Genomic DNA, 14,713 nt, shown 5'->3' on the forward strand with positions numbered 1-14,713 from the left:
GTTCATAAAACAAGGTGCATATGGGGATAAGTAAAGGAGATCAGAACACTGACAGAACTGAAAATGTAAAAATACTCATAGGTGCGGGATTGTACGCTATATCACCTGTGCATCCATTTTTTTTTAGCTGTATCTAAACTGGGTGTTCCATTGGGAATGTATCCTTGCACGCTCTTACTCTGTCCAATCAGTGCACAAGACTGTATATTGACACACCTCTTTCCCCAGGGAAATAGTAACACCCACTTATCAAGTTATTTATCAATTTATGCAGTGGATTACAGGGAGACAATAATACAAAAGTATAATTAACGTCAACTAGATAAATAATGTTATCTAAAATAAAGATAAGTAAAAGTCTGAAAGGGGTTTCTGGGACTGCCACTGATCTGGCCACACCAATGATCAAGCACAAAAGAGCATGTTGAACAGATTCCAAGCATGAAGATCATAATTTCCTTACGTACCACATGAAAGGCCAAAACAGGCAACAGATTGATAGAGACTACAATGGTTAAGGAGTAGTGTTGAGCATTCCGATACCGCAAGTATCGGGTATCGGCCGATACTTGCGGGTATCGGAATTCCGATACCGAGATCCGATACTTTTGTGGTATCGGGTATCGGTATCGAAACAACATTAATGTGTAAAAGAAAGAATTAAAATAAAAAATATTGCTATACTCACCTCTCCGACGCAGCCTGCACCTTACCGAGGGAACCGGCAGCGTTGTTTGCTTAAAATTCGCGCTTTTCCTTCCTTCCGTGACGTCACGGCTTCTGATTGGTCGCGTGCCGCCCATGTGGCCGCGACGCAACCAATCACAGCAAGCCGTGACGTAATTTTAGGTCCTTCAGGATTTTAAAATTACGTTCCGGCGTTGTGATTGGTCGCGTCGCGGTCACATGGGCGACGCGACCAATCACAAGCCGGGACTTCACGTAAGGAAGTTAAAGCGCGAATTTTAAGCAAACAACGCTGCCGGTTCCCTCGGTAAGGTGCAGGCTGCGTCGGAGAGGTGAGTATAGCAATATTTTTTATTTTAATTCTTTATTTTACACATTATTATGGTTCCCAGGGCCTGAAGGAGAGTTTCCTCTCCTTCAGACCCTGGGAACCATCAGGAATACCGTCCGATACATGAGTCCCATTGACTTGTATTGGTATCGGGTATCGGTATCGGATTAGATCCGATACTTTGCCGGTATCGGCCGATACTTTCCGATACCGATACTTTCAAGTATCGGACGGTATCGCTCAACACTATTAAGGAGGAATGTTTGAATTTGATCTTATTGGTCTGTTATTCCGAACAATCACCAAAAGCCTTAAGACCCCCATACACATTAGTATAATGTCAGCCAAATCTGGCAATATCGATGGGATCGGCCAACAGTCTAATGTGTATGGTGGCCTGCCAAATCATCCCCAACCTATGATGACAGAGAAGATAAGGATCAGATTATTTCATTCTCTAAGAGATAAACCAAAACCGGAGCTTTCTCATAGAGAACAGAGGAACGATCAGCACGTTGATGACTCCTGTGATTGAAAGTCGGGTGAGATAGCTGCTGGCCTCAACATTGATTATCTAAATTAAATAGGGTCTTAACGCAACTGTTTTCAGATTTTGCAGTAGATGGGATCTAAGTTGTCAGGAGTCAGGGCAAGCTGTTTGACAACTCCTATGAAATCTCTAATGGTAATCTAATCTAAAACAAACCCAGAAATTCATCCACAATCTTTATATCTTTAATGCTGCCCTATCGACTCACATCTTCAGCACAAATATGTGATGCATTGAAAATATTGTCTCATATCTATACTTGTGCTACAGCCAAAAGTATAGACATCTTACTTGTTCTCTATCAGATTTTTTTCTGTAAAAGTTAATGAGTTAGTGACATAACATCAAGGTGAGAAACCCTGTTTCTGTAGTGACAAAGATCCATTCATACATAAAAAGAGCAAATAGACGGCTAACATCATTGTCAGTGGAATTTGGCTTACTTCAAGGACCATGGTCATTTTCTATTATATAAAGTAACTTTGTCAGTATGACTTCTGTAATCAGTAACATGTAGACGCTCTCTGCTGCTAGAGTCAGCCGCAATCAAAATAATTCAACTCCTGTTGCAAATTAGTTTTGTTACCAAAATTTCCAAACTTTCTGTTATTTGTTCTTATTTGATCGGTTTATGACAATCTAAATATCTCAACACACCTTAGAAAACAAGTTGCTTCTCCAAATTCAACCCCAAATCACACTTTTAATAACTATTGCAGTCTCAGAATAATTAAACCCCTTCATGTACTTAGTAGAGCACCTTTGCTATGGCTTTTATGACATATTACAAACCTGATACATAGACACAAGCTTGTGGCAGCATTCCTGAGTAATCTTAGACCTTTCCTTATGGGCAATGGTCTTAAGTTCATTAATACTTTTCAGTTGTCGAGAGTGGACCATAAAGTTTAGAGAAAAGCTCATTGCTTTGCACAAACAAGGAAAATAGGAACCCTGCCTACACTACCTAGACATGCAGAATGAGGAAGCTATCACTCCCACAAAATTCCTGAAGAGGTAGGTGGTCAAAACACCCCTAAGATTACTGCCAAACACTTGTAGCATGATTTGGAGGCAGGAAGCACTGTGATTTCAGTTTGCACAGTAAGTCACATACTAAACTCTAAATGACTCCATGCTTGAACTTCAAAACATAGCCTCTACTGAAAAGCACAATAAAATATGACTACAATATGCTTAAACCATATAAAATAGCCATAAGTGTTTGGGGATTTTATATATTCTATATTGCGATGAAACTGGATTTATTTGTACTATGGATCAGCGGTATGTATGGAGGTAGAAGAATGAATTATATACCAAAAAGAACAATCTGCCAACAGTGGAGCATGGCAGTGGCTCAGTGATGCCTAAAATGAAGCATAGCAGTGGGTCAGTGATGTTCTGGGGCTGCTTTGCCTCCTCAGAAGCTGAAAACCTGCAGTGTGTGGAGACAATGATAGATTTTTTAAAAATCTGAAATTTGTAGGAGAAAACATCATGCGTTCTGTGAGGAAGCTGAAGCTTGGTAATCATTGAACCTTCCAACACGACAATAATCCCAGCAGCATAAATCAAAGTCCACCAAGACTTGTTTCAGAAGAAGTCCTGGAAAATTCTAAAGTAGCCGTCACAATCTCCCAACAAGAACCTCATAGAAAATCTTTTGTAGGATATTAAGAAGGTGGTTGCTGCACACAAACCTAAGAATATAGGTACACTGGAGGCCATTACACTTGAGGAATGGGCTAAGATTCATTAGGAATGCAGCCAGAAGCTAGTCTCTGACTATACATTTGCAACAAGTCATAACAGTCAAAGGGGCTGCACTACCTACTAAACACTCTTCTGATGAAGGGGTTGAATAATTCTGAGACTGCAGTAGTAATTACAAATGGCATTCCATGCTGAATTTGAAGAATCCACTTATTATATTCGTTGTATTGAGCTATTTAAATTGTTCTTGGTTTATTGCAAATAGAAGAAAGTTTGGTAATTTTCATAATAAACCTAATTTACTATGGAGGCTTAATAAGTTTGATTGCAGCTGCAACAGTACATGTCCTCATGATTTTTATTCTGTTAATTTTTGGTGGCTTCTCAGAAAATTGTTACAAAGTGAGAAATCTGGACTTTTTCTTTTTGAATCACTCAAGTTATAAATTGTGCGGTTCCTAGCAAGTCACATGAAATGACACGACCATCATGCCGTGCACGTCTAATTCATCTGTGAGCTTTATAGTATTTAGGAATCGATAGAATCAGCAATAAGCGTTAACCCTTTCAAGACATTCGCCGTATATGTACGGCGCTGCAGGAGGTGCATTCTAGTAAACCACCATACATGTATGATGCGATGATTGCACAGGCTCACTCTGAGCACCAGCGCGATCAGAAGCTGGTGTCAGCACTATATGAGAGCTAACACTCTGCGGCAATGCCCAAGATCGTTGCTAGCACCGATCAAGGGCGTTTAATCCCTCTGATGCTGCTGTCAATAGTGACAGAGACACTGATCGGCATAGTAAGGGACGAAGCTCCCTCTCTGTTCCGATCGGCACAATGCTATTGCGATCGCATTGTGCTTATGGTCTCCATGGTGACCCTTGCATGAAAGATGGCGGCAAGGTTACCCAGCTACGGTGGCCTGTAAGCTCCTGCTCAGAGCAGGAACTGATATGCCTCCTCCCCGTCTTTGATGCACAGATCGAATTCCTTGCAATGCAAAAGCATTGCAGAGTATTAGGGGCAAGGAAAGTTGATGTCCCATCCTGGGACAAAGTAAAAAAGTAAAAAAAAAAAAAAGTTTTTAAAAATTGTAAAAATATATATATAAAAAAATCAATCACAAAATAAAGACACCCCAAAAAAGAAAAAAATATGAATCCAATAAACACATACAGTATGTTTATGAAAAAAGCAAAAATAAACAAAGTACACATATTTGGTATTACCGCGTCCGGAACGACCTGACCTATAAAACTGTCCCACTAGTTAACCACTTCAGTGAACAACGTAAAAAAAAAGTGGCAGAAAACTATCTTTATCATCATACCACTGAACAAAAAGTGGAATAAAATGCGATAAAAAAGTTGAATGTAAATAAAAATGGTACCGCAGAAAACATCATCTTGTCTCACAAAAAACAAGCCGCCATACTTTATATACCATGATGTGGTACTCCTTGTAAGCGAGTCTCAGATTCAGAGGCGGACATATCGCACAAGGACCCATGAGATAAGGGGGCCACCTCCACAGCAGAAAGAATTGTGCATTATGATGACCTCTTGACCTGCCAAGGTCCCATAAGCTGTTCTTGCACAGGGCCCTCTAGTTTCTGTGCCCATCGGTGCTCAGATCCCATTTAAACCACTTGATCAGAATCTTTGGTGTTAATAGATCGGAAAGCAGCCTATATCATCATTCATTGCCATAAGTCACTGATATAACCTCTCCTACCATAGAAGTCAGCTCAGTGTTGGCTGGTCTGAGTATTCAGACTCTTCGCCTGTGACATAGCTGAGCTGTACGTGGTGAGCCCCCGCCTGTCTGTGAGTAATGTGCTGACAGCAATTCCTTGGTGACCACATCCTCCTGGTGATGGCTTGGTCTGCACATGCTGATTTCTGATTTTCTTTTTCTGGCCTTTGTAATTGTCATGTGCAGTTTAATAAAGTCTCAGTCCTATGGAATTAACCATTTGATAGCGGTGTGCTATTGGGCAAAACCCGGTGGTAAAGAATACGATGCTTGTTGATGCAATTATTCTTTAGCGCGGTTCAACCTTTCTGCATTGTTCTTTACAGGCCCATTTAATGACAGCTGTTTCCTTCCTGCTATCATCTTTCCACATTGATCTTTGCAATCAAATAGCATAGAGTGACTAACACAAAAATGACAAAACCCTAGAAGAGAACAAATGACCAGACGATGACACAGAGATGATGCGGATCGCGACAAGGTCCATCCTGCTGCACCACTAAGGCTTTCAGTATGATCTGCTCACGTGGCAGGCAAAATCTAGACCTCCCCTTTCAAAAAACCCTTTAACCACTGGAAAGCTACTTTTGACAGTGCCCGCGTCTGTGTGCACAGAACAAGTTTTACCACCCTTATCCCACATCAACAACTTTAAAAGAACACACTTGGTTGTAGACAAAAAATACTGTCAGGAGTAGGTTCTGCTGGTCAGCTTGCAAACAGAAGAAGCTTTGTAGGACACTGAGTGTACAGTCCTACTCAGCACGCCTATACTCTGTAGCATGTTCAATTGCAATGCCAAGTTATGGCTGGCAAAGCAAGCAGATTTCCAATGTTTCTTTATCGGGTGGTCACTCAATGAAAATGAAGCCCCAAAGGAAAAGAGAAGGAATACTGAGTGGGTTCAGATAGGGTCTTAAGTCACTCCTCCCTCACATCCCAACTACCAGAAGCCATGAGGAAGTTAGGAGGTGCCGCAAGAAGAGGAAGAAACTGTGGAAAATGAAAAATGGGAAGGGAGGGCTGATCATGATTCAAGACAATATCTTAACAAGTGATAAGGTCTCCTCCGTATTCATAAGACTCATAACTCTAGTTCAACCGATACTAGTAGATACAGCTACATTGGTTCCCATTCAAACTTTGACCCATCACAGTCTAATGGCAGATACAGATGCAATGCGTATGTATATACAGTATATATATATATATATATATATATATATATATATATATATATATATTGTATGCCAATCAAGTTACAGATCCCTTTTTCCACATTGTAAGGTTTTATGCATTGCATGACTCGGAATATGTATTAGAACCAAATGGGTTAAAAAGACTGGAGATGTTATCCTTCGATTGAGTCCTAGAGTGATCTTTCTTCTCATTACGACTCATCACATAGTGAATAAGGGTTAAAGTGTTAAAAACTGTAAATGCAGAATAAACTTTGGAGCAGTATTCCCTACCTGAAATGCGCTCCTTGTCCATCACTCCCCCAGCATCAGTTTATCTGCAGCCCGGCCTCTCTGCCCCTGTTTGGGAGGCGGTGACTTTCTCTGTCCTCCCCTTTCCACTCCTTCAGTCTTCTGTATCCTTCCCTGCCTCTCACTTTCTCCCTCCTTCTACTTTCCTCATTCACCCTCTAATGTTCTCTCTTCACCGGTTACACTTATGTCTCTGGTTATCTCCTCCCTCTTTGTCTGTCTTCTCTCCGGCTTTTCCTTTGTCTGAGTCTCACCAGTTTGTTTTCCAACTCTGCCTTTTTCTACGTTTTCATTCTGTCAGAGCTGCAGTTACCAGCTACTTCTCGTTTTCCAGCCCTCCTCCTTCCTATTTAATCTTTTAACCATTCATTTCCTTCTCTTTATTCTATTCTTTAACTTAGTTTTCAACTCTTTCTATTTCTCTGTTTACTGTCCAGCATCAGTTGGATCTGATAGGTGCCAGATTGATCAAATAATGTGGATTATAGAACAGTCATTTACAAATGTATAGAATTGCACTGCAAAAGTAGAAAATCTCAAGTAAAACATTACCATAAAATATAATAATTAAAAAGAAATCTGGAGAAAAATATTGAGTCATTGGCGCTATTGGTCGAGAAAGTCTGGATGGAGTACTTAGGAGATTCAACATGAAAACAACACACAGGCAAAAAGTTAACAACGTAAAGTCACTGCAACACGTTCTAGCTTGATATTACAAATCCATTTTGAGGATGCGGTGCTAGGAGGCACCGTGTTTCTCTTTCTTTCTTTACCTAACCCTTCAAAATACAACAAGACACTACCCCACATCTCCTGATGTTGTCTAATAGGGAGTCAATATAAACCTGAGCTGCAAAAACAGGACTTGCACTGCTGGGGACAATGGCAACCTATGAGCGTTGAGGGATCTACTACAGATTGATTGGTGCACATTTACTGTGTAAATACACTATTAAACCACTGCCAATTGGTAAAGATTTACCAATTGGCGGCCGATAAGTCTGTGTAAAGACTAAGTAGTCCAATTTATCACTGTGTTGTATGCTGTGTGATATGGCTCATCTTGCTCGAATGTAGATGTTTTCTCAAACTCACACATTTTTGGTTGAGTTATTGGGAGCCTGTGATGCCCAAAATGCATTTTAAAAGGGTTATACAGTGTTGCTGGGGACTTAGCCCCTATTACAGCCATACTAGCACTTACATTTGTTCCTGGTTCAATGCCTGAGAAAATAATTTTTAATTCATATGCAAATGAGGAGGCTTTAGTGCACCCTGGGTCTGGCCAAGAGTTTGGTGTGCCATTTTGCCTCCTCATTTGCATATTAGAGTTCTTCCCCTGGTTCCTATAGGGGCCAAGTCCCCTACAACATTGTATAGCCCATGCAAAATTCAATTTGGGGTAATGGACTCCCTTTAAATTAGATAATAAATCTACTCTTAAAAAACTGGCTCATGACAATAATAAATCTTGCGTATTTTAAACTCGCTAAACCTTTGCCAACTTTTCCAGATACTTAAAAAAAATGTCTAGCAAGATGCATGCATCTGGTCTTTTTGGAAGAAAGTCAATAAAAAATTTGTCTTGACTGATGTGAGCCAAAAAGAAGGAGCAATTTGATGCATCCAAAATAGTAAATTAGGGCAATTGTTTTTTTAATCAAAGAAGTTTTCTTGCTTTTGTACTTTTAATATTACCTATTCCATTAAAGGTAATCTGTAAGCAAGTTTTTGCTACCTCATCTGATAGCAGGCAAAGAGAAGCTGAATCCAACGATGTATCACTTAGTTTGCAGTGTGCAGCCGTTCTAGTACAATCAGTGTTTTTAGATTTAGCATGAAGCAGAGCTGAGGAAGCTAACCCCGCCTACACCAGGCTTTGTATTTACAATGTCCATAGACAGTGAGGTGATTATCACAGAAGGAGGCGTGTCCGACTAGCATGCACATGCTGCTGTGTCCAGCCATGATAACAAATAAGCTCCTGGTGCTGGAACAATCATTTCAAGAAAACAAAACCATGGAGCTTGATAAGAGAGGCATGGCTGAAATCTGTGTTTTAACCCCTACAGCATGCTGTCTTCAGCTTACATAGCAAAAACCGGCTGACAGATTCCCTTTAAAGCTCTGTGCTGGAGACAATGGCAATTACACCATTACTATTTGAATATATTCTGTATAAAGTGAAACTCTTGTGAAAAGAGAATCTGATAATTCAGAAAGTCTGATAATTCAGAATCTGTATCCAGCATAAAGCTTTAATATAGAAGGGAATATGACGTTTAAAAGAAAAAAGTCAGAACGTAGAGAAACGTTAAAGTTAGATTCACACATCTGTGTGACATGATCCAGGTACAGATTGTGATGTATGGACTGTCCACCAGTCTCCTGACCAGAACTTGACTGCCTCATAGAAATGAGTGAGGCTGTCAAGTTCGCGTTAGTAACCCCGTGACACGCAGATGTGTGAATTTGCCATAGGACATAGAATACAGTTTTAATGACATGTTAAGGGATAACGTTTGACTCTACGAACTTTTTCTAAATGTTGTCTAACCTTCCATATTGAGATTTCTTTTTAGAACTGTTTTTCTTTCTTTAACTGTCTGATCATCTACACTATCTGTTAATCCATTGCTTCCATGGGAGCTAGAATCATTAATACTTTGAATAACAAATCCAATAGTTCCCATATACTGTATATGTAGATATTCTGGATACTTACAGTAAATGTTCCTTGAAATGATAGATTACTAATTAGTAAGGGTAAAGAACCTTCCATGTAGCAGAGGTAATTAGTGAGCCATTATTGTGTATAGCTAGGGTTTACTCATCACATCAGTTCTTTTCTTGCCCTAAGCAATCGGCGATTCTGTAGGCATGTGCCTGTCAGATGCCTGGTGACGACATCCTCTAGTTGAGAATCAGCTTTTTTAGTCACCACTCAGTAGCTTTCCCTGACTCATTTTCCATGACTTTTTTTTCTGACTGATGTTTAGCAGCAGAATTTTTATAAATACCGCTCATTGTACTATAGAAAACCAAAATGACTTTGGTAATAAGCAAGAAGGGGAAAGGGTAGCCCCCTCTTTTCATCCTCTGTTCAGTATAACTAAAAATAGACAGGGTTTAAAAAAAAAGAAAAAAAAAGAGCATCATAACCTCTGAATTGTTATTAATAAAAGTGGTTAAATTCTAGGCCATTAGGACAAATCTTAAAAAGAACCTCTCATGTGTGATAATGCTATTACCCTACAGATACGCCATACAGGGTTCATGGGCAGGTTAATAGCGTTATGAAGGTGCCCGGCTGCAGTGCTGAAAGTGTGGAATCTGGGAGAAAATTAATTTGATCCCTCCCAGCAGCTGCCGGCTTTCAGTCATGAAGTCATGTACCTGGAGCAATTACAGGCACTGCTCACAGCACTAAAAGCAGCAGCTGTCAGTATGCCCCAGCCCTGACTGACAGCCGACTCTGTAGGGCACCAGGACAAAGCAAGCTGTCAGTCAGTACCGAGGCGTACTTACAGATGCCACTCTCACTGCTGTGACTGAAAGCTGGCGGCTCCTGCGAGAAATGTAGTTGCCACACTTTCATTACGCTATTAACCTTTTCGATTAACCCTATATCTGAAAGTCAATAGCACAAAAACTATGTTTATTGTTTAGAGATTTTGATTTTCAATATATATTTTCTCTGCCAATCTGTTTCCATATAGAGTTGTGCAGTTTATAAATTTCATTACCCAATTTTTGAATTTTGTATTTATTCAAAAAGAACCTGAAGATCTAGCTCTTCCGACAACCCTACAACCTGCAGTAACCACGGATCGACCAAACCGCTGCACGACCAGCTCTATCCTCACCTACTGTATCCTCATTTATCCCTTGTAGATTGTGAGCCCTCGCGGGCAGGGTCCTCTCTCCTCCTGTACCAGTTGCGACCTGTATTGTTTAAGATTATTGTACTTGTTTTTATTATGCATACCCCCCTCACATGTAAAGCGCCATGGAATAAATGGCACTATAATAATAATAAATAATAATAAATAATAATAATAATAATAATAATAATAAAGGGTGGTCCTTGTTAGGGTCCTTATTTCCTGGTTAGAGTGGAGAACAACTTCAAAGAGAGGCTGTATCTGGAGTGCCCGCCATTTCTGGCATTACACAGACATCTCTTTAATTTGAATGGGCACTGTCACTGTGTAATGAATAATTTTCCTCTGTTGTGGCGTAGCTTCATGGAAATGGAGCAGTTACTACCATATTTTCCCACTGATAGATTGATAAGAAAAGATTCAGCATTGATTTAAATTTATTCATTTTAATTCCTGCTCATTTTGATCTTAGGAGTCCAGTGGGTGGTCCTACTCAGTGATGGACATATTAACCTGCACAAGTTTACATACAAAAATAGCAGTCCATCACTGATAGGACCACTCACTGGACTCCTATTGTCAGATAGAGCAGGAATGTAAATAAATTAAATATAAGTCATATTGAATCCTTTCCATCAAAACTATGTTACATTCTCCAGAGCCCCTCCAGCTCTGCTACACGCTGCTTGTAGAAAGGACTACATTTTCAAAGTGTCAATGTGACATGTTTTTTTCTCAGGTGCCTGTATGTGTATGAGCTGCTGTTTACATCTGCAGTCATATATTTGAAAACCTCACAAATGTGCACACGTATTTGGCCACACACTCTTCTAAAAAGGTCAAAATGGAGGAATGGTGGGATCAGGAGATTATAGGGAAATCAAGAGTCAATGCATTTAACAGCTCAGAAAAACAGCAAACAAATTACATTTTTTTTGCAAAAAATCCTTTTTTACTCCACCAGAAATCAAAGCCACAGTATTGTATCAGCAAGTATGAAACCAGAGAAGCTGCGTTGTTACCAATATGTCATGGGCAGATTGAATCACTGTATAACCCTAAATTTTCTACGTTGTATTGCAAATATATACATAAAGTTGATGCGCATGTACACTCTTAGAAAAAAAGATTTCAGGTGTGCAATGTATCACATGACCCTATGTTTCACCCATTCAGCTTCTTCTGGGGCATTGAGAATGGATTGTATGAATAGGATTTTAATTTCTAGAGCGTCTCAGTCTTAAATAATTATGTGCTTTGTAGCTATTTTGGGTACTTGATGATTTAATGATCTTAACTTTTTTATTTGTTGGACCATCAAAATAATATTTTTACTATTTTACTATTTGTTGTTACACAGGGCTGTCTTTTAAGACCTCATTAGATTTTGTTTTAAGTTTTATTCAGAGTACAGTGGTTATACAAAAAGTAAAATAAAATAAAAATATTTTCTACATTTGCCAAATTGATGCTTAACCCCTTTTTGACTTAGTGGTTTTCCCTTTTTGAAATTTTGTTTTTTCCTTGTCTTTTTCCAAGAGCGGTAACTTTTTTATTTTTATGTCGACATAGCCGTATGAAGATGCCTAATATACTACAGTCATTTCGATATGTAGTATGTCTAGTCTGGTATGAACAGGGTGGCATCCACTTTATGGGTTGACATGGACGAGATGTTCGTTTTTTCTTTTATTTGTTATTAAATATTAACTCGAGGTAAACTATAAATGTAGAAATAATAGGGGCCATACTTGCAAGGTAAAACAGCCCCATTGTGACATTAGCTAATTGCAGAGGTGATCTGAGTCTGTCCTGCAGCTATGCCATGCCACAATGCACCCACCTATCATGTGATTAATGGGTCCAATAAAGGCAGGACCAGCTTTGCTCACCCACAAAAGACAGTGGTCAGTAATTGTGATGTTGAGGGTATGTGCACACGTTCAGGAATTTTCGTGTTTTTTTCGCGATAAAAACGCTATAAAAGCGCATAAAAAATGCATACATATGCATCCTATCATTTAGAACGCATTCCGCAATTTTTGTGCACATGATGCGTTTTTTTCAGCGAAAAAAACGCATCGCGGTAAAAAAATGAACATGTTCATTAATTAATTTTGCGGATTTTTCACGTTTTTCCCTCTATTCTATGCATTGGGAAAAAACCGCAAAAAAACGCACAAAAAACGTACAAAAAACGCACAAAAAACACAAAAAAAAGGTATGCGGATTTCTGGCAGAAATGTCCGTTTTTTGTCAGGAAATTTCTGCAAGAAATCCTGACGTGTGCACATACCCTAATGCTGCAAGCCTGGAGGGGCTTTCAGGCATTCACTTGTAAGGGTGGTGGTGGACTGTGCTATCTCATTCCTCCCCCTGAAGACACCAATTGCGTGGTATGTATTATGTCATGCGTCTTTTGTATATATTGTGTAGTGGTGGTGTGAATTGTAATGTATTGTGATGTGGTTAGGCATATTGTGAAGTAATGTATAGTGTAGGATGTCATAGAGTAAGGCATAGTGTATAGGATAGCAGGAAGATAGTTGACTGTAACACATGTAGTTATGTTAGGGTAAGACAGAGTTAATGATTAGGACTAGCCCACAGGGGTGTGGTTAGTGTTAGGGCAAGTGACAGCTTCCTGATAGTTAAGGATTTTGAGTTTGGAGTGCAAAGTTTGCAGTGCTGCCTGAGGGTACCGTCACACAGTGGCATTTTCATCGCTACGACGGCACGATTCGTGACGTTCTAGCGATATAGTTATGATCTCGCAGTGTCTGACACGCTACTGCGATCAGGGACCCCGCTGAGAATCGTACGTCGTAGCAGATCGTTTGAAACTTTCTTTCGTCGCTGGATCTCCCGCTGTCATCGCTGGATCGTTGTGTGTGACAGCGATCCAGCGATGCGTTCGCTTGTAACCAGGGTAAACATCGGGTTACTAAGCGCAGGGCCGCGCTTAGTAACCCGATGTTTACCGTGGTTACCAGCGTAAAAGTAAAAAAAAAAAAAACGTACATACTCACCATCTGATGTCCGTCAGGTCCCTTGCCGTCTGCTTCCCGCTCTGACTGACTGCCGGCCGGAAAGTGAGAGCAGATCACAGCGGTGACGTCGCCGCTGTGATCTGCTTTCACTTTACGGCGGCACTCAGTCAGCGGGAAGCAGACGGCAAGGGACCTGACGGACATCAGATGGTGAGTATGTACGGTTTTTTTTTTTTTACTTTTACGCTGGTAACCACGGTAAACATCGGGTTACTAAGCGCGGCCCTGCGCTTAGTAACCCGATGTTTACCCTGGTTACCAGCGAACCTCGGCATCGTTGGTCGCTGGAGAGCTGACTGTGTGACAGCTCCCCAGCGACCACACAACGACTTACCAACGATCACGGCCAGGTCGTATCGCAGGTTGTGATCGTTGGTAAATCGTATAGTGAGACGGTACCCTAATGATTGATCAATAGTAAGAGGAGACCAAAGGCTAGGGATAGCGAGATTCTGAAGAGAAGTTACAGATGAGACAGAGTCTCCTTCCAGAGAAGATGTTTGGCGCAAAGCCGAGTTACGAACCCCAGAGCTTGAAATGCAGAAGGTAATGGGATTTAACAGGACTGATTGTGTGGGACTACTAGGGGGTCCTAAATGGTAGCTCCAGGGCACCAGTAGTGGGAAAAAATAGGATGTAGAACTGCTGAGCAAGTAAGGAGACTTGTCGATCAGGACTGTAGCGATAAAGCTGTTTTTTGGTGAAGTAGAATGAAGCAGTGTGCCTCACTAGCCCTGGTGTAGACTAGAGGAAGGTTGCTGTGTGAAAGAAAATGCATCATACTGTAGAGGAAATGTCCATAAGACTATGTACCGCTATCCCTTGTATATAGCCCTTACCAAGTTACCGCTCAGTAAAGACTTTATTTTTGAATGGTAGTCTCCCTTATTGAACTGTGGAACCTATCGTCCTGACCAATACACACCACCGGCAACATGTGGCCTGCACGAGCGTAATGCCCTCACAGCACAAGTCCACACACCTGCCAAGACCCACAATTTCAAGTAGCGCGCCGGGGTATAAAAGGAGATGAGTGCCTCACCCACGGATACCGCCCCGTGCCGCGCTACACACTGGTAGTTGCCTACTGTAGATTTTAAACATGGAAAACCGCTTGTAAGTCAATGTCCCAAATGCTGAAGAAAACTTCATGAATTGCATTGTGTCAACTAAGAGTAAGATAAATCACAACTAGAGCATTATGCGAAACCTACTTCAAATGCCAAGAAGACGGCTGC

General features: G+C 40.6%; 1 protein-coding gene across 2 annotated transcripts in view; it reads right to left on the reverse strand.

Annotated features, from left to right (window-relative positions):
• SEPTIN9 (septin 9) overlaps positions 1-14,713 on the reverse strand; it is a 354,855-nt gene that overhangs the window by 208,074 nt on the left and 132,068 nt on the right. Inside the window, exon 1 of one of the 2 annotated variants that reach the window (XM_077251858.1) lies at positions 6,521-6,806. The exons of the other annotated variant lie outside the window; for it this stretch is intronic. Within the exon in view, the coding sequence (XP_077107973.1) occupies positions 6,521-6,542 (22 nt within the window). The 5' untranslated portion in view covers positions 6,543-6,806. Of the gene's footprint in view, positions 1-6,520; positions 6,807-14,713 lie in introns of those variants that run through there. 2 annotated transcript variants of the gene reach the window in all.

Source organism: Ranitomeya variabilis, chromosome 4 (genome assembly GCF_051348905.1).
Source record: "Ranitomeya variabilis isolate aRanVar5 chromosome 4, aRanVar5.hap1, whole genome shotgun sequence".
In the NCBI taxonomy this organism is placed as follows: Eukaryota; Metazoa; Chordata; class Amphibia; order Anura; family Dendrobatidae; genus Ranitomeya; species Ranitomeya variabilis.